We start from the raw sequence: 18,392 nt of genomic DNA on the forward strand, positions 1-18,392 counted from the left end.
GGGTAATCAGCATTGTAAAAGGTACATGCAGAGCACACACGGGAGGATATCTGGCTACGTCTGGGGATGTCGTGAGAGGGTGCAGAGGAAGTGGTGTCTGAGCTGCATTGTTTTGTCTTGTTTTGATTAAATTGTGGTGGTCTGCTTGTGTGTGTATCTGCCCACCCCCCCCCCCCCCGCCCCCGCCCTGCCAAATCTGCTTTAGAAACCCACTGTGTAGAAGCCTTCATTGTGAAAAATCCAAGTTCTTTGGCTTAGCATACAGAGGTCTTCACAACCTGGCCCTAACCTCACTTCCAAAGCCCCGCCTCTAACCCTCCTGCAAGCAGTTCCCTCCTAGCACCCCACGGGTCTCATCGTTCCCCAGGGGCGGCCCACCTGCTCACAGCTTACCGCCTCCGCAGGCACCTCAGGCGCCCTGTCCGCCTCAGACGTGTTGCTCTTGTTTTATTTTACCCGCCAGTCGCCCCCCCCCCGCCCGCCCCCGGCAGAGCTACGTTTATGAGCCGTGTTTGAGCTAAGCCTTCTGATCCTGTGCCCGCCTCCTTCCCAGCGGGAGCCAGGGCCAGTTTGCCCTCTCCAGCAGCAAGTGCACAGACTACGGAATTCCAGCTTGCCCGTTATTTTCCTCGGCAACTGGAAGGTACTGTTCCACTGTCCTCTGGCCTGAATTGATGGCAGTGAGAAATCTGTAGTCTACTGATTATCGGCATCTGTCGTAAAGTCTGATGACAGCTTACTTTCCTTTCCCTTATAAGTGAGTCGGTCTTTCTGCCAGGAAGACCAGAGGATGTTTCTGTTTCTTTAAAGCCAAGTCGTTTCATTAGAATTTGACATCTTTGCCTGATTTTCTTCCAGTGTGCAAAGGTGCTCTTTCAGTAGGTAGTTTTGTCTCCTTTTTGTTTTAATTTCAGGAAAGTTTTCTTGAATTACAGCTTTTAGTATTTGTCCTGTTCTATTGCTTTGGTTGTCTTCTTTGAGATTTATGTTATATTGGATTTTCTTTGCCTGTCTTTAATAGCTGTTTCTAACTTTTTATCTCTTTTCATTTATTCTTTAATTTAAAAAGTTTTCTTCCTTTTTACCATCTGTTTTTATTAAAGTTTCATCTTATATTCATTTACTCTTATTATAAATTTAGTTTTTATATATCTTAAATTTTTTTTACTTTTATTTTTATTGAATCATTTTATGTACTGAATCATTCTGTTTCAAAGTTTTCTAATTCTGACTTGTATGTCCTTTCATATACTGTTGTTTTCTTGAATTCTTTTATCTCTTTTTGAAATATTAGATTGCAGGTTTTGCCTTTTATGTGAAAATGTCTTAGGTTTTCCCCTTCTTCTGGTAATTACATAGGGGATTTGACTGTGGTTCTTGTCTGTTAATCCTGTGTGGGATTAGCTGTCCTGAACTTCCAGCAGGGCCAGGCACACCAAGAAGGCCTCCATGGCTACAGGGCTGTACCGCTCCTTCCCTCTCGAGTTACTTTCACAGTTTTCCATGTTTTCAAAAATAACGGCCTTGTGCTTTCTAAAATTTACTGGCTGTTTTTCTTACCCATTTTCATCTGGTATTTTTTCTTCCTCATCCTTGTTCTCGAAACAAATGAAACATTAAATGTTTCTGGTCATGTTGTATTAACGATTTGATTCTAAAACTTGGAGTTAAATTTCAAGTTATCGTGTGGATTTAGAGGAATGTGGGCCGCACTAGGAGGGTGGGACGGCCACGACCTCAGATGCTGTCCATGTCCTTAACCGCTGTTGTCCAGAGGCCCCCGCGTACCTCATCGACCTGATGCACGACAAGAACAATGAGATCCGAAAGGTCTGCGACAACACGCTGGACATCATAGCGGTGAGTAGCGCGTCTTCCCGCACAGGCGACCGTCGTCCTCGCTTCGGGAGGAAGAGGGCATCGCAGGTCTCTTTAGAACACTGCACTCCGTGGACACGCAGACTTGTCTTTCGGCCAAGCTCAGAAAATAGCAGCGGTACAATATTCATTTCATAAACAGCGCTAGGACTGTTGGCTCTTAAGTGTAAGCCTCTCACATGCAGGCTTTGTGCACAGCGAGAGCCTTAGTCTGTGCCGCTTGCCGTCTCACAGGCACTCGTCTCTCAGACAGGTTACCGCGTGGGGCCGGCGGTGTGGGGACGGTTTCTGCCGAAACTCAACACAGCCAGCCTTGCAGTTTGGCCATTGATATTTTCTAATAAATCGGATATCATATCAACTTTTTTCAATACTCCGATAATTTTTGTTCTATGCAGGGTGGGAAAAGCATAGGTTTGCGGTGGTAATACAAATACAGAATACCGTATTTAATAAATAATGACGCAAGAGCAAACTGTGTTTTGCATACTCACAACCGTAAACCTGCGTCTGCCCCATCCCATACGTAGACTTACTTTGTGAGTTGCTTTGGAATGGCGAAACACACAGAAATGTTGATGTTGCGCACGACTTTGGAAGTGGTCTAAAGGACGTGTCGCTCACTGGAGGCGTGCATGCGATCAGAGGGATAGCGTGGGCCCCGGGCAGAAACCTGCCCCCTGCACAGACCTTCCTCAGACACCGGGCAGCCCACCACAGTCCTCTGCCCGCGCTGGGGCGCTGGGCCCGGCGCGGGGACCAGGTCACTCCGCTGCTGTCCCTCGCGGGGCAGGCACTGCTGCACGCAGCTGCTCACCCTCCTCCTCCCCGAACTGGGTTTTCACTCTTCGCTTCCGCCCACCCTGTAAAAAGGGCCTTGCCTATAGCCTGTCCAGCAGTTTTCAAAGTTTAACTGTTTAAGTGTTTTAAAAGGATCAGAGTAACATTCTAACGAACCAGTGAACAACTTCATTGCACATCCTCTGGGCTGACATTTACACTAGCCATCTTAGTATGAGATGAAACCCATAGCCATCAGGTACTTTTTTATGTAAGTTTTCTACATTTTATTTCAGAAATTCGTCTTATTCGATACCATCTGCTCTTTGGAGTTGACTGATCATATCATCACTGGTTTAAAACTAAATGAGTGCCCTGCCATTTTAGCTGTGATTTCTGAGTGACACTGTCCAGGTGCATTGGTCATGGCCACGCAACCCCCTTGCTAAAACCGCGTGTGAGAAGCCCACCAGGAACAGAAGTGGGCACTCTCGCAAGACTCTCTTCACCTCTAGGTCGTGGTTTCCTAGTATCTCGGTGTGACAGCGTCTTATAAAAATGCCAAAAAAGAGAATGGGAATATTTGTAGCTCAATGCAACTTATCTTTAAGAAAAGAAACTTCTTTTTCACGCAAGACAGACAGCATGGAATGATGCTAAGAAAGATGAGACGCCTTGCAAGCGTTGAGGGAGCATGCCCTCTGCAGTGTCCCCAGAACCGTGGAAACGTCGCATTAGTGGTGACCTGTGTGGTGCATTTGGGCCCGGGCCTGCACTGGGGAGCTGGAACAGACGTGTAGTGGTCGTGACTCTGTCCCATGCAGGAGGGCAGCATGGCATGTCTGGTGATGCGGTCTCGGTGGCCTCATCAGCAAGTTGTGGCCTGTCTGACTGGGCCTTCCATGTATTTCGGGAGGCAGAGAGCAGGGTAGGTTCAGGGAGGAGCAGGGAGGCAGGGAGGGAGGAGCCTAGTAGCTTCTTGGTCTTCCCAGGGGAGGCCGTGGCCACTGACCGCTGCCTTTCTCTTCTGAGCCTCAGGAAATGGGAAGGGAGGGACAGACCCTCTATACGGAGAGAGCTCCTAAGAGACCAGATAGATTGTTACCCCTCAGTGCTTCTCATCTCTGTGTGAAGTAGTTGAAAACCACATAAATTCTTCCCCAATTGCCAAGCAAATCCCCCCCACACGACTGGGTTTTCAGACATTTAATACGTGTTTATGAAGCACATGTACTGTGTTGCAGACCCTAAGATAGACACTGAGAATACCAAACTCCACAACCCAGAGTCCCTAGAATGCACAAGTTCCCAGTCTAGATGCTAGAGAACCCCAGGGTCCCGTCATCTGGACGGGAGCTGGCCTGCCGGGAGCGGCCCCACCCCATGGCCTTGGCCATGCCTGTCCCGGACTGCCGGCACACGCAGCTGCGGGGTGCTTCCCCAGACAGGACGGTGCCAAGTTCCCCGGGGAAGACGGCTGCCTGTTCTCCGTCTGGCCAGCCATGGGCCCACGTGGTCCGGTGCTCATGCAGGCCGCGTCACGGACGTTTCCGATGGTGGCCCCGCCTCTCTCAGGAGTCCGGGGCCGTGGGCAGACCACGTGCCCCTCGGCCATCTGGAACTAACAGCAGCTCCAGTGTTTCAAGCCTGGAAAACAAGTTGGTATCTTCATTCCAGAGTAAACAAACTCATATTCGGTAAGACTGGTGCGATGAAATGAGAAACCAGCGTAGGGTTACATGTAGCCTCTGGGACACCAGTTGTTACAATCCCCACGGAGTTATCGGGGAAGCCTGTGTCAGACAAAAACGCTGAGCTTATTAATGATCCTGCCGGCAAGGAGGCGCACTCTAAAAAGGGCTCATGCATCCTTAAAGGGGAAGTTATGGGAGAAACTTCACAGGGGTTGGGATTAGGGTTAGCATTAAAGGTGAGGTTATTTCAGGACAGGCTTTCCACAGCAGGGAGTGGGTAGAACTGGGTAAAGTGGGGAGACAGTGGCCACTCCCAGCTGATGTGCAGGTTGGGCGTGGGCGCAGAGCAGAGGTTTCTGAGTTGTTGACAGAACTTCTAAGATGCTCTTTCTCGAACAGGTGGAGTTGGTCCTCTCTTGTTTTATAATCTTGGTGAATTTTTACGTCTCAGATTTGTACGTTTGAGTTTTGTGTCTTAGTTCCGTGCAGTCACGTTGGGCTTAGTGAGATAAGCTCGCCTAGCCCTCTTTTGGGGTTCATTTTACACTGCATAGACCTGAAAGGCAGACATTTGGGATATTTTTGCAGCTTTTTAGAACTTACTCACACACATGCGTGGGCACACACATACTCACCCACAGCCCAGATCCTCAGATCATGTCATTTTGTTCAAAGCATTTCTCTTTAACACTGAGGGATGCCCTAGGAGCTTAGCTGTTGCTTACATTAGCTAGCCCACAGTACAGTTGGTTTAGTGTGTCCTTGTGCTTACAGTCACAGAACATACTGATGACGCTCAGTGAGGACCTACTGTATATTGCGTGTGTGTGTGTGTGTGTGTGTGTATTGATGTGAGTGTATGCCTGACTGTCCTATGCATCTACATTGGTTTTTTTTTCCAGTTGGCAACACTTGTATTTAAAAGAACTCAAGCATGGTATGAAAGAAAGATAAAGGTCATGATTTCTTGCTTAACCAGTTATATCTTTTACTTTGCGGCCTGACTGGACATGATAATTTAAGTGATATTGCACAGATGAGCCCCTCGGCGCTTTACACAGAGATGGAGAGATAATTCTGTGAGGTCTGGTTAGAAAATGTCCTGGTCGAGCCTGGAGGGCGACACTCGGAAGAGCGCTGTTGCAGAATAGGGGGATGTGCCTACAAGCCAGCGTCTCGGTTGCAGCCGATTTGATTACGTGCATCTCAGTGTGCGTACTGTGTGCCTGTCGTGGGGAGAAGTAATTTCTGAGATGTAAAAGGCATCTTTTTAGCAGCTGCTAACTTAACCTTAATGAACAACTCACTCTAGGTCTGCTTTAATTTAGGATGAAGAATTGTGTTAAATAAACCATGTTACATCCTCACTTAGGGGCTGCCACATTAAAGGAGAGAGGGAAGTCTGCTTTCCATCAGTAGCTTTAGGACACAGAGCAGAGCCGTGTAGCGCTGTGTCATCCTGTGCCGTGTTAATCACCTACAAGGTGTGGCGGAAGCCCTGACAAAGGGCTTCCCTGAGAGGGAGCAGGCTCTGATAACGGGCCGGCCGAGGCCTCGAGCTGTCTCAGGGTTGAGTGGTGAACGGAGTGACGGGGACTTCAAAAAGGATGGCACACCCCACATAAAAGCAAGCCGTAAGTTTTTCAGGACACTTTAGAGTCTGTGGAAACCGAGTGCTTAGGATGATGCTATCAGGATCTGAGGAGAGGAGAGACCAGGAGAGGAGAGACACCTTTCAGCACAAGACAAACTCAAGGCTCCAAGGCTGTCAGGGCGCCCTCCTTGTGAAAACGGGCATCTCAAAAGTGAGGAAAGAACAACTGTGTTCCCGGAGAGCTTGCACACCAGTTCGATGGGTGTTCATGCTGTGGCCGGGCTGCCCCGTCCCTCAGTGTCCACAGTTCCTTCCTGCTGATGAGCAGGGGGGTGGGGGGGGGCGAGCAGGGAGTTGGGGCACAGAGGGTGGAGGGAGTAGACTTAATTGATGTGTGCTGGATTTATTAAATTTTTGACACTGGATATTCATTCAGAGTTGCTATTTAGCTTTTTAAAATAAATGTATACTGCCAGCATTCCTCAGTGTGGGGAGATAATCATTTCAACAGCTTTATGAACTAATGGTGTTAATCATAGACTTTTATTTATAGAATGTTAGCACTTGGGTCAATCTTAGATTTGTTTCATTTTAGAAATGAAGAACCAGAGACAAAAGATAGCAACATACCTTTGAAAGGTTGCATACTTCTCTTCATATCAGAGCTAGAGCGAGAGCCCAGGTCTCCTAGCTCCTAACCCAATGTTCTTTGCATTATGCCGCGCCGTATTATCACGTCCCTAGATTCAGACTCAGAGACGGAAGGAGGCTGTGGTGTCGCCAGGGCTGTTAAACTCTGCTCATTGACAGGAAACAAAGAAGGTCGCTGAGGCCCCGGAGTCCAGAGTGCTGGCCGTGGGAGTAGGGCGAAGTCTCCGTGTCCTGCGTTTCGCTGGAGTGGAAGAGAAATAAACAAAACGTGTGTGTGTTTGTGTGTGTGCGCGAGAGAGAGAAAGAGCCAGACGGACACGCAGGCACGCAGAGAGACCAGGGCTGGGGAGGAATTGCAAATGTAAGGTTCTTAACATGTTTTGTCTGGGGAAAGTATGTATCTATTTTACCTATTTTCAGATTGTCTTGCTTACATTTTTAGTGTTAACGTGACCTTTCTTTTCTAAAAGCGACAATGGTCGGTGGCAGACACTTCTTCACCTTTGCTGTCAGTGCCCGAGGTCTGCTCCGGGGCCTTTCCCGAAGCCTGGAGCCCTGGGGCCCACAGCCCTGGGCTCGGAGCCACAGCGGCGGAGCGGGCATCCACTGGCCGTCAGCTAAAATACTCGATTTTCAAGAAATCTGGAACACAAAAATCAGTGTTTCAGAAACAAAGATCCAAACTCTAACCAGTGTTTACCACTAAGGGAAAGGAGAAAGGAATGATTTAAATATATTTTATGTTCCTCATAAAAAACGTGCTTCATTCCAGGATGCCGTGTTTGCTAAACACTCAAATACCTGAGGCCGTATTATCACAAATTAGAGCAAGCCTTTCTGGCACAAGTATGATATCTTAATAATGTTTGATATTTGTCCTCTAAATGTAGAACATACATATTTTTAAATATTTCCCAAAGTTATCTATTAACACTGGAATCGAAGTCATTGAAAACATGTTCTTTTTTATTGTGGTTCTCTCTATGGGTATTTTTTCTATGGTTTCCAACGTTCAGTGGTTTTACAACATAAAGCTCCAGGTATTTTTGAGAAGTCGTGTTCTTACCGCTGGAGACTCGCAGGCCTTGACAGTGCTGGATCAGTGTGCTGTCCGCTGTGGTCTGTGACGAAAGCCACACGTACCTGTCAAATCTCAGGGCCAGCCCTCGGGAGAGCCCCACTTGTCGTGGTGGCGGATTCGCTGCAGTGTGGATCTCATCCCTGTTGGATGTTTCGCAAAATGTAATTTTCTGTACTGTCATCAGGGGTGTCCCACCTTTCAGTGTCCCTGGGCCACACTGAAAGGAGAGTTGTCTTGGGCCACATGTTAAATACATCGTGACACGTAATCACAAAATCTCATAATGTTCTAAGTAAATTTACGATTTTGTGCTGGGCCACATTCACAGCCCTCATGGGCTGCATGCAGCCCACAGGCCGCAGGTTGGACACCCCTGCACAACTATACAGCTCGGTGTAGAACGACGCATCCTGTGTCATGTTTCCGGAGGGGGAGCTGGGTTTTTTGTTTGTTTCATTTTCTTCTGAAAAGCTGGAGACAGCCGTCATGTTTGCACTGTACTTCCCTGTAAACAGTAACGCACAAGTGAACCATCACTGGTCACAGAGAACCCCGCCTGCAGTTTTATAGTACAGAAATATTTAAAATTGGAATAAAATTATTTGTAATAAGGACAATGACAGTACAGTCTATAGCATTGCTACTATAGCTTTTCGGCCCTACACTGTTAACTGTAGGGCCCAAAAGTGCATCTGCCTTGGTTCTGTGGGTTCATTCAGTCCTAAACTGATGAGAAAGAGAAGACGAAACTGGAAAGGACCCCAGGTTGGCAGGACGCTGGCCTTAGCACACTTGGCCCCAGGTCTGTGCCCAAGACACCAGGTCAGGCTTTGGTGTCCAGAGTCAGCTACGGGTGCTCGTGGCTACAGTCGCTTCCTGTGTTTGGATCTCTCAAATGGCGTGTGGGCAGCGTTGTTTTAAAAATGCAGGCATGCACGTTTAGGGTCATTAACAAGAACATGGCTGTAAGTTCAAAGGTGATAAGGAGGCTTAATTAGAAAAGCTATTTGTGAAGAAAACAGCATCCTTGTTACACATTTCTACATTTATTAAATCCATTTTTAAATTTATTTATTTTCGGAGAGGAGAAGGGAAGGAGGAAGAGGGAGAGAAACGCTAAAGTAGCTAAAGTAGAATAGGAAAATCTTGGGAGAAGGGTGTAAGGTGATAGCTCCTGGAATAAGCCTAAGTGTTTTCTTTGTGCAGAGCATTACTTACCAGGCTAAGTACATTTTATGGCTGTGTGGTTTAAGGATTTACTTTTTCAATTATGCCTACCTCTGAGACATTTCACAGTTATTAGTAAAGAGGCAAACCCTATATTTTATGTGCTTTGGGCACGCGATTGGGTTTTAACTCTTGTTCTTACACTAGGAAATAATATGCTTTAACTTAAATTGTAATAAAACAATCAAACCGTATGTTTTTCTCCATCTTCCTTGAATACTTCTTCATTCAGATAATATTTAAAATTTTTCTATCAAAATGAATAGTTTTATACCTCTTGCCAAGTGAATTAAGCTAGCATTCATAAAAGAAACAATACCACTTAAATTAGTTCTAGTAGTTAGTGTACATTTAATAGGATTTTTGGTATTATAAGGCATATTCTGGGAGTTTGGTGACTTATAACTAATCTTTTAGGAAAAAAAGCCAGGTAGTATGAAGAATTTCTTGTCTAAAATATCACTTTTCTTTTTGTTTATGCATTAAATTCTTTATCATCATCGATACAATAAGTTCCTCTTCTTGTTCTCTTATAAATGTGTGTGATCATTCTTAAATTACCTGGCCACCTCTGACATGACAGCGATACGTTTTTGCAGCTGACCTGGAGCATGCGCGGCGTGCGCGTATGGAACCAAAAGTGTGCTGTGCTTCTGAAGTCAAACACTTTAAAGAGGTTCACAGTTAACCCTCAGCACTTAGACTAAGTTGTTTTGAAGCTAATCACTTTGCCCATAGTGCACAATTAGCGCCACTTAGCATTTTATTTAATTTTGGAAACCCAAAGTGATCCGCCAAAATCTGTAGCCAGTGAAACTTTTTGTAACAACATCTCTGTGCTATTATTTTTTCACTCCCTTTCCCCCCAGCACCTTCCCATGTGTGGCCAGGTCAGCGAGAACGTGACTGACTATACGATGTGTGATACACTTGCTAGACCAGAAGCACATTTCTTTTCCCCCTACTGAGAAGTGTTATCTGAGCAAACAGAGCAAAAGGTGTCATCTTACGCTTAGCGGCCTGCCGTCAGCGCCGCGAATAACTACGGCCACAAAACCCTGTGGAAGGTGAAGTCTGATTGCTCACCTCAACTCTAGCCATAAAGAACTTGTGAGATCTAAAGTTTTCCAGTCTTTGCCATTGCCTTCAGCAATTGGTAATCCAAATAGGGATGTCTCTAATATATGTATTTAATTGATTTTCATCGATTATTGTGTAAAGTCATTCTGAACAGGTAACTTTAATGCTTCCTCTGACCCGAACGATGGCCCCCCAGATTCTCACGAGATAAAAGTGCGGTTATCCGAGTGCCGAGGCGTTCCTTCCTGGGCTTACCTAGTCATTATCGACGCGTTGTTTTCAACAGGAGTACGATGAAGAGTGGGCTAAGAAGATTCAGAGCGAGAAGTTCCGCTGGCATAACTCCCAGTGGCTGGAGATGGTGGAGAGCCGCCAGCTGGACGAGAGTGAGCAGTACGTGTACGGGGATGACCGAATCGAGCCGTACATCCACGAAGGGGACATCCTCGAGAGACCCGACCTTTTCTACAACTCAGGTGAGCCGACGACCAGCGGTCCGCGCGCTGGGTACAGGGGTTTTGCTCTGCCGCCTGCTCCTTCCTTCCCAAGCCCTGTTAGCACTGGTGGCGCGTGAATGTCTCCTGCTGATGGTTTCAGACGTAACGTCGGCACACGCCAGTAAACCTGTTAACTCACCGTTATTTTTTTCCAAGTGAGTCTTAGTGAATCTCCATAAAAAAGGTGGTGGCCAGGAAAATTAATCGCTCTTAGTGTATTACATTCTAGAGTATATAACTTAAAATGACATCTTCAGGATTCCAGATTTCTGTTTAAAAATGTAGTGTTTATTTTTCTTTATTCATTTCCATGTGTGACCCACTAATTTATGTTTTGTTTTCCATGCGTTTCGTCTGAACAGTCTAATACGGCCATCGTGTTGCTCTGGTTTCAAAGTGGTAAACTCTGTTGGTGACTCTCTTTGGTTAGGATGATGCCAACACTATGCAGCAGTAGTTTTTCCTTCTAAACGCTGCTAGTGTTTTCAAGGTAAAATTTAGTTTCCACATAAATCCCACATATATTATGACCTTGTTGAGTCTGCCATACTGCCATTTTCCCAGGATGAGTTTGGCACAAAGATTTTGCATATTTGTGCTTTTAATGTGTTTTACGGTTGCCAGTATTAACATGACTTCATGGAAGTCATTTAGTTCAGGAGTGGAAGGAAAGGATTTTGAGTTAAGATCTGTAGCAGGTTGGAAATAAAAAGCATGAAAGTAATTATGTCCAAATTGTGGTTCACTTTTTCCTGCCACGTACTGCTTCGTGTGTTTTCATAATTGTGTGTTGTGCAAATTGTCCATACACATTGCATTGTTTTTTGTGTTTGATATTTGAATCCTGGAAAATTGATACTTTATTTCAGGAATTAAATAGATTTCTTCCTAACTGAACTTTACAGTAGTTATGAAACACTGCTTTGTGTTTCAAACCAGATGGCGTAGATCATTAATTTCAACCAACCAGAATTTCCCAGTTCAGTAATGGCGAGCAGCTGTTCCTCACATGCTCAGATATTCATGAAGTAAAATGATGTAAAATATATATGATATGAACTTTTTGTTCATAGAAATCAGAATTTCTTGGAATCGGGTTTCTTGCTTTGAAGATTGATAGCCACTTTTTCAGTGTGAATCAATTACAGTTTTCAAAACCGAATCAAACTTAACCATCACAGTATTCAATTTTGTTAATACAATTAGAATTTTAGAACAGATTTTTGAAAAGTTAAAGCACATTTCCAAAATGAATTTATTTAAATTAACCTCTTAAGTGAAAATAATATTTTTCTGTAAGATATTTTATAATTAAAATGTACAACTTAGACTTTTGTGAGAAATCTAAATTAAATACATTTTTATATATCAAAATTGCAAAACAGCCAATGCTGCTGGAAAAATAAATGAATGTGAGCATTTGAAGAGTGGAATACCATCACTGCATAGACGCACCGTGTTTTTTAGTGCCGGTAGCCTGATGACATGGAGGACAGATGACAGTGGAGATGACACCACCGTGCATTTGGAGATACGGTTCTCATATCAAGCCGTCCGTTTTGTCAGTTTTACCTAGTTTACTGCCCACGGATAGTTCCTCTGCTGAATGAGTCTCCGTGGCACCTCCTGGTGCGTGCCACGGAAACCTGGAGAACACCCTCCTCACCTTCGCTGCGTGCAGCTGTGTCTGCAGAGCCTCAGAGAAACTCACGGCACTGCAGGCCCCCGTGCTCCAGCCCTCTTCCCTGAGTCGCAGGCCTCCACGAAGCTCCAGGCAGCTTCCGAGGAAAGCAGGTGTAGGAGCGGTTCAGCCAGAGGTTAGGCCAAGTGGCCCGTAACTCCCTGGATCTCATCTCTCACCCAAGTGCAGTATCGTCTGCTACCTCCTGGTCACTGGGATCGCCTTCTAGGTTTTCAAACTGTAGTTGTTAACATGTGTGTTTCTCTCCTGCTTTTATTTTATTTTTTTAAAGGATCTTAGTGTTGTCATTGGGAATAGGAATCTAGCATTTCCTTTAGTTACAGTATTTTTTCCTTCGAGTCTAAAATTATGATCGTTGTAATCACAGATAATCTTTCCTGTCCTGAAAACCACGCCGTTGTGTGAGCACAGTCACCCTCGGCGAGAAGCACATTACAGCCCACGGCCAGGCGGTGCCGCGGCCGCACGTTCCTGAACCACGTGTTTCTTCGCCCGACGTTGTTCTCCGTCCGCCGTGGTGAATCTTGCTCTTAGCGTCTGACGTGGAAATATACTTCTGTAATGTGAAGCTTTACATGGCTTTTTTCCGTCTCAGAAAGCTATGGTTTTCACTTAGGTGTGCGTGTTTCTGTGGAGTGTTTTATCAGAGACGGCCACGTGAGTGACGGTTTGCCTGTTCGGTCCCCTCCCTCTCTCTCATCTTCCTCGGCACTGACGCCCACCTCGCTCGCACGGCCACGGCGCCGCCGCGAGCTGCCTCACCACGGAGCCCCGTGGCACGTTTTCATTCGCCTTCAAAAAAATAACATTTATCTCAGAACGATATTTAAAGAATAATTGTTTTGCAATTTTTACTTTCACTCACAATGCGAGCGAGCGAGTCTTTGAGCCGACTCGCAGGAGTCAGAAGGCCGATATGTTAGCTGTGCTGACAGCGAACGTGCTTTCCCTTCACCCTCACCCGACACGCCCTCGTCCGGCTCGGACGCGTGTCGGCCGCCACTGCTGGGCACACCTCAGAGGGGCGTGCTGGCTGCAGCCACGGTGCAAAGGCCCCCTGTGGTTTACTGACCCCCGTGTGTACGGCGCCCTGCGGCATCAGAGGCCCCGGTGGAATCGTCTGCCTTCTGTCTGTCCCCTGGTTGCATCGCTGGGATGGGAGGCTCTCGGTGCCTCGCTGCCCTCTGGGGGGCAGCGCAGTTGGAGCGGGGGCCTAAGGGGGGCCCTCCTGGACGTATCTGGGGTTTGGGATCAAGAATGCGTGATTCCTCTTTAGTGTGTCTGTAAACAGGTACGTTTGGGTGCAGAACACTGAGAAACGGGTAGTTCTGAAGCAGTTGAGGGGCTCGAATGGAGGCGTAATTTAGGCAGAACTTAACTTGATGGAATTATAAATAAGGTCTAGCGAAGAAAGAGTGCTCATGTGTTCGAGTTGCCTAAATTCTGTCAAGTGGGAGCTGGGGTGCGCAGAAGGAGTTGCAGTGGCCTGGGGTGTTAAAAAGTAAGTCCAGAAGTGTACGTCTTCTCTCTTTTATTCACATAATAGCAGGCTTATTACATTGTTAAACGAGCGGTCTTCTGGGCGTGTGGAATTCCTGGCCGATCTGTGCACTCAGAACCACTTAGTTTGATCCGTCTGAGGGGCCCCGGTTCGCAGCCCGCCCTGTGTCCTGGTTCCCTGCCCCTCGCTTTCCCTTTGAAGACGCGGGCACTCCAGAGCGAGACCACGGTGCTGGGAGCCTGACGGGGCTTCCTTTGAATCTAACTTCTGCCTGATCTGGCGCACTTCGCCGGGTCGTGTTTCCTGTAACAGGCTTACAAATACACTTCAACTGTATTTTTACTCAGTTGTATTTACATCTGAAGTTTTTCTGAGTGTCGAGTCTTCTCTTCTGCTGGCATGCTAAATATCTTCGCATTCATTTTCAAAGTGTGGTCTACCTTTTATTTTGGCACTTTATTTAGCTTTGTTCTTCTAAAATGGTTAGGTTTCTTAAACCCCGATCCTCAATTATTTGGTTTTAATTTAACAGAGGACCTTATTGATTTTTGTGGTCTTAAACTCGTTAATTTTAGCCACACTTTCACAAAGTGGTAGAGCCATATAAAGTTAATTTTCTAGCTACTCAGTTCTCTATGATATCTTGGCACTTTCCACAATTTCATTTTTTTGTAACTTTTTTTTTTGTTTAGCTGGTCTTTTACTTATGGAATTAGGAAAACTAGAAACTGGTCTAAATATTAGACAGTTTTAAGCTACCTCTTAAGTATTTTAAACTTATAAAGTAGTAAGACAGACACTAAAGTTATTCATTAACAACTCAACAATTAAATAATAATGTCTTTATGGATACATGTACCAGATGAGTAGTACAGGAGTCTTATGGAAATACAGGTCACCTCACTTACTCACTTTCCAACTCTCTTGTTTTTTCTGTTCACTCAATTTTTAATATTCTTGCTCCTGAAACAGGCCGTGCCATGAACGCTGACCTGCCTTTCAGGACCCGTCAGTTACACTGCTGCGTCCCCCCCTCCCCCCCTCACCCCCTCCCCAGGGAGGGTTCCCTAAGCCCTGTAGACATGGTGTCCCGCTGCAGCTTTTCTGTCTTCTGTGCTCATTTGTTGCATACGAGGTCTGTCTGGGGAAAAGTCCAGCCATTGTTAATACAACGAGAATAGTTCACAAGACATCGATGTAACCTGGCAGCCAGGGAGAGTGGACTGGGATGCACGTGCATGAACAATGAAGACTTCACTGTACTGGTCAGTGGGGGTGGTAGATGCTACTGAGTGGGCATGTGTACTGTGTGGCCGTTGCATTCAAAATGACTTAGCCAGTAAAGCAACAAATCCGCATCAAATTTGACGTTGAACTTGAACATCCATTCTGTGGGAACTATTCAGAATATTCAGAAGGCTGCAGCGATGGGCAGCTGGTGACTGGCAGCTTCATCATAACAACACGCCTGCTTAGGCATCACATCTCCTGCAGAGGTTTTTGGCAAAAGATCAAATCACCCAGGTAGCTCAGCCCCCTATAGCCCAGATTTGGTGCCCTGTGACTTCTGGCTTTTCCCCCAGAATAAAATTGTGTTTAAAAGAGAAGAGATTTCAGACCCATCAGTGAGATTCAGGAAAATATGGTGTGGCAGCTGACGGCAACTGGGAGAACTGTGTGAGGTCCCAAGGTGCCTACTTTGAAGGGGACTGAGGCGTCATTGTCCTGTGTGCCGTGTATCGTGTATCTTCTTCAATAAACGTCTCTATTTTCATATTACATGGCTGGACACCTTCTGGACAGACCTCATACATCCATTCCGGTTGTATGTCCTTTATTAAGGAAATGTGTTATTTAGTTACATCTGAAATGTTTCTATTTCACTTAACCGAAGACTCCTGAAAACAGAGCTCGTGTGTCATAGCCCCTGCACCCTCCACAGGACCTGGGAAGGCGCTGCTCTGCATGCGGCCTGTGCAGGACGGCCGTTCGGTGACAGGGCAGCTGACTGGCCACACCCCAGAGCTGTCATCAGCGTTGTGGGTGTGACCTGGCCGGTGTGCGCCTAGAGGTCACTGAACACCCCAGAATACATTCTTTTTATTTATTTCTTTTATTCTGTATTGACTTTAGAGAGGGAGAGAGAGAGGAACCTTGATTTTCAATGTTCCACTTACATATGCATCATTGGTTGGCTCCTGTATGTGCCCTGACCAGGACTCGAACCCGCAGCCTTGGTGCATCAGGACGACACTCTCAGCAATGGAACTGCATGGCGAGGGCCAGTTTGCTTTTGGAACAGGAAACTTTGAGAGGCCTCAGAACTTCCAGAGAGTGACTACAGAAGCCATATCTTATGCCACACTTGCTCAGTGCGTGGGACAGCATCGAGGCCCTCTCTCCTCAGATTGCTCTTCACTGGTTCACAGTTGTATCGATAGCAAGCTATCTGGACTCTCAGTCTGGAGCGAGTGAGAAAATGGCGTTATTTGACCATCAGTAAGAGTGATAATAAAACTTGGACTTGGGAGAAGCAGCACTCTGTCCTCAGCAAACAGGAACTCAAAGAGCACAGCAGCGCAGAGCCGTTCAGTGTGAGGTCAAGTGTACCTGACAAGCTGGGGCGTGCCGTGTGGTGACCGACATGTGTAATGAAGACCGAGTCATAGAAAAGCATTGGGATGTGTTCCGTATGCTTTTAAAAATACAGGGCTCGTGACACGTACTTACAAAGATTTCTGACCCAAGTCTGTGTGTGTGCTCTAAGGTTTGTCACGCATTGCTTCTTTAGAATCTCACTTACTTGGAACCTCTAGTTCCCCAGTCATGATGCACAGATGGAGCTGTGTGGGTGTAAGATGCGGGGCCCACCGAAGCGGTGCACGTTCCTGACAGCCTGCTCTGCCCCCTTAGCCCGGGCCTTGCCCCCGTCCATCACCCCCTGCCTCGCCCGTCCCCGTCTGTCCACTCGCACTCCCCAGAGAAGAGCGTGTCCTGCTGGCACGCTCTCCCCAGGTTGCATAGGCGAGTTGTTTCGCACCGTGTTCCGTGATAGAACAGTTTCCTTGCTGTTCCCTGCACACACGTTTCACCAGGACCGCTCTCCTTCCTCCTAGACGGGCTAATCACCTCTGAAGGAGCCCTCAGCCCAGACTTCTTCAACGACTACCACCTTCAGAACGGAGACGTGGTTGGGCAGCACGCGTTCCCTGGCAGGTAAACACCCTTCCCGAGAAAAGTCTGGTATGTGATGTTTCCCTGGTCTTTGGAAAGCTAGAATTCTCTTCCTTCCCCATGTTTCTATCTTTTTTCATTAAAGGGGGAAAGTGCTCAATATTTTCAAGGACATGCTTGTTCGATTTTAATTTATGAAGGCATGTTTTCTATGCAAAAAAAATAGAATCACAGATCTGAAAAACATACATGCTTCAGCACTTAGGAAATTACAGGCCGTCTGTTGAAAGACACAATGCTTTCACCAAATTAATGAGCTCAGATTGTTTTCCAAAGCTCATCAAATATGATGTAAAATAAGGGCATAATACATGTATTTTAACAATTTCTTGGACATTGTTTTAATAAGCTGATGCTTTGATTAAAAACTTTTTTCCCTAGACGACATGCAAATAAAATATTTAAGGGAAAAAAGTCTGACAGGGCAGCATTGTTCTACAGTTGATTTATAAAGTTTTACCAGAATGTGTAAACAAGCATTTTCTTCTCCGTATCATTCCTGGAGGTGGAATATTTGAATTCAAGCTGACTGTTGAAATTTCACATTAAATTATCCTCATGAATAGCTGTAGTCTTGTTTGCCATGAAGATTACTTTTTCTTAAAATTATTTACTTAATTTCCTCTTCCAAATTTGTGCTTTTCATTCACATAAGCTGTTTTTATTTTGGAGGATGTGCTTATGTATTTTTTAAGTGAAAGAATACAATAGTGATTAATATTTTATAACTCATATGGATCACTTGTACTAAGCCATTTCGATCCAACAGCGATTGTCACAGCCATTACTGATCACCTGTTGTGTGTAACCTGTTTTCCAAGTGCTCGTCGTGTCTGTTTTAACTGCACAGCTACGTGTTAAGGCAAGAATTGTCATAGCCATTTTACAAATGGGGAAATGGAGCCTCTGGTAATTTAAGTGACCACTCACAGTAGGAGGATGTGACAGAAGAAAGTGAACTCAGGTCTGTGCGTCTCCAGAGTTTATGTTCCTTCAAACATGATGCCTAATTGAGAAGGAAATGCAGCCCGCTATAGTGACTTCTAAGCGCTTCTTTGTCTGTCACTAAGAAATACTTTTCATGTCGCCAGCCAGTGCACACATACCCACTTGTTTGTGTATGTATGTACTCTATACATGTAAACCAAATTGCTTAGAACAGTAATGACTCTGACGCCCTGCAACGCAGAGTGATACATTCTGTTTGTTCTGTTATTTTCGACATGCAGTTGCAATCCACTATACTGGTTTCACAACTCATTGGTATCGGGGCTCAGTGTTTAAAAGCACAGTGGAAAGTGCAGTTGTTACATGAAATGCGATCCTGTAGATGTAGTTCAGTATTCTGTTGTGGACGTTAAATCTGTAATAGCACTTTAGAAAGTTTTATTGGTGGACTGGATTGTCATGGTAAGAAACTCCCTGCCGTAGGAAATAAAAGTTAAACGTGGTTACATACCAGAAAGCATACGG

The 18,392-nt window shown here is 45.7% G+C and overlaps 1 protein-coding gene across 2 annotated transcripts in view; it reads left to right on the forward strand.

The window, feature by feature from the left end:
* Positions 1 to 18,392, forward strand: part of KIFAP3 (kinesin associated protein 3) — a 111,232-nt gene that overhangs the window by 65,520 nt on the left and 27,320 nt on the right. For both annotated transcript variants that reach the window (XM_028530883.2, XM_028530884.2), the window contains exons 17-19: positions 1,775 to 1,860; positions 10,272 to 10,461; positions 16,802 to 16,901. In XM_028530883.2, the coding sequence (XP_028386684.1) occupies positions 1,775 to 1,860; positions 10,272 to 10,461; positions 16,802 to 16,901 (376 nt within the window). The remainder of the gene's footprint in view (positions 1 to 1,774; positions 1,861 to 10,271; positions 10,462 to 16,801; positions 16,902 to 18,392) is intronic.

Source organism: Phyllostomus discolor, chromosome 14, assembly GCF_004126475.2.
Source record: "Phyllostomus discolor isolate MPI-MPIP mPhyDis1 chromosome 14, mPhyDis1.pri.v3, whole genome shotgun sequence".
Classification (NCBI taxonomy): Eukaryota; Metazoa; Chordata; class Mammalia; order Chiroptera; family Phyllostomidae; genus Phyllostomus; species Phyllostomus discolor.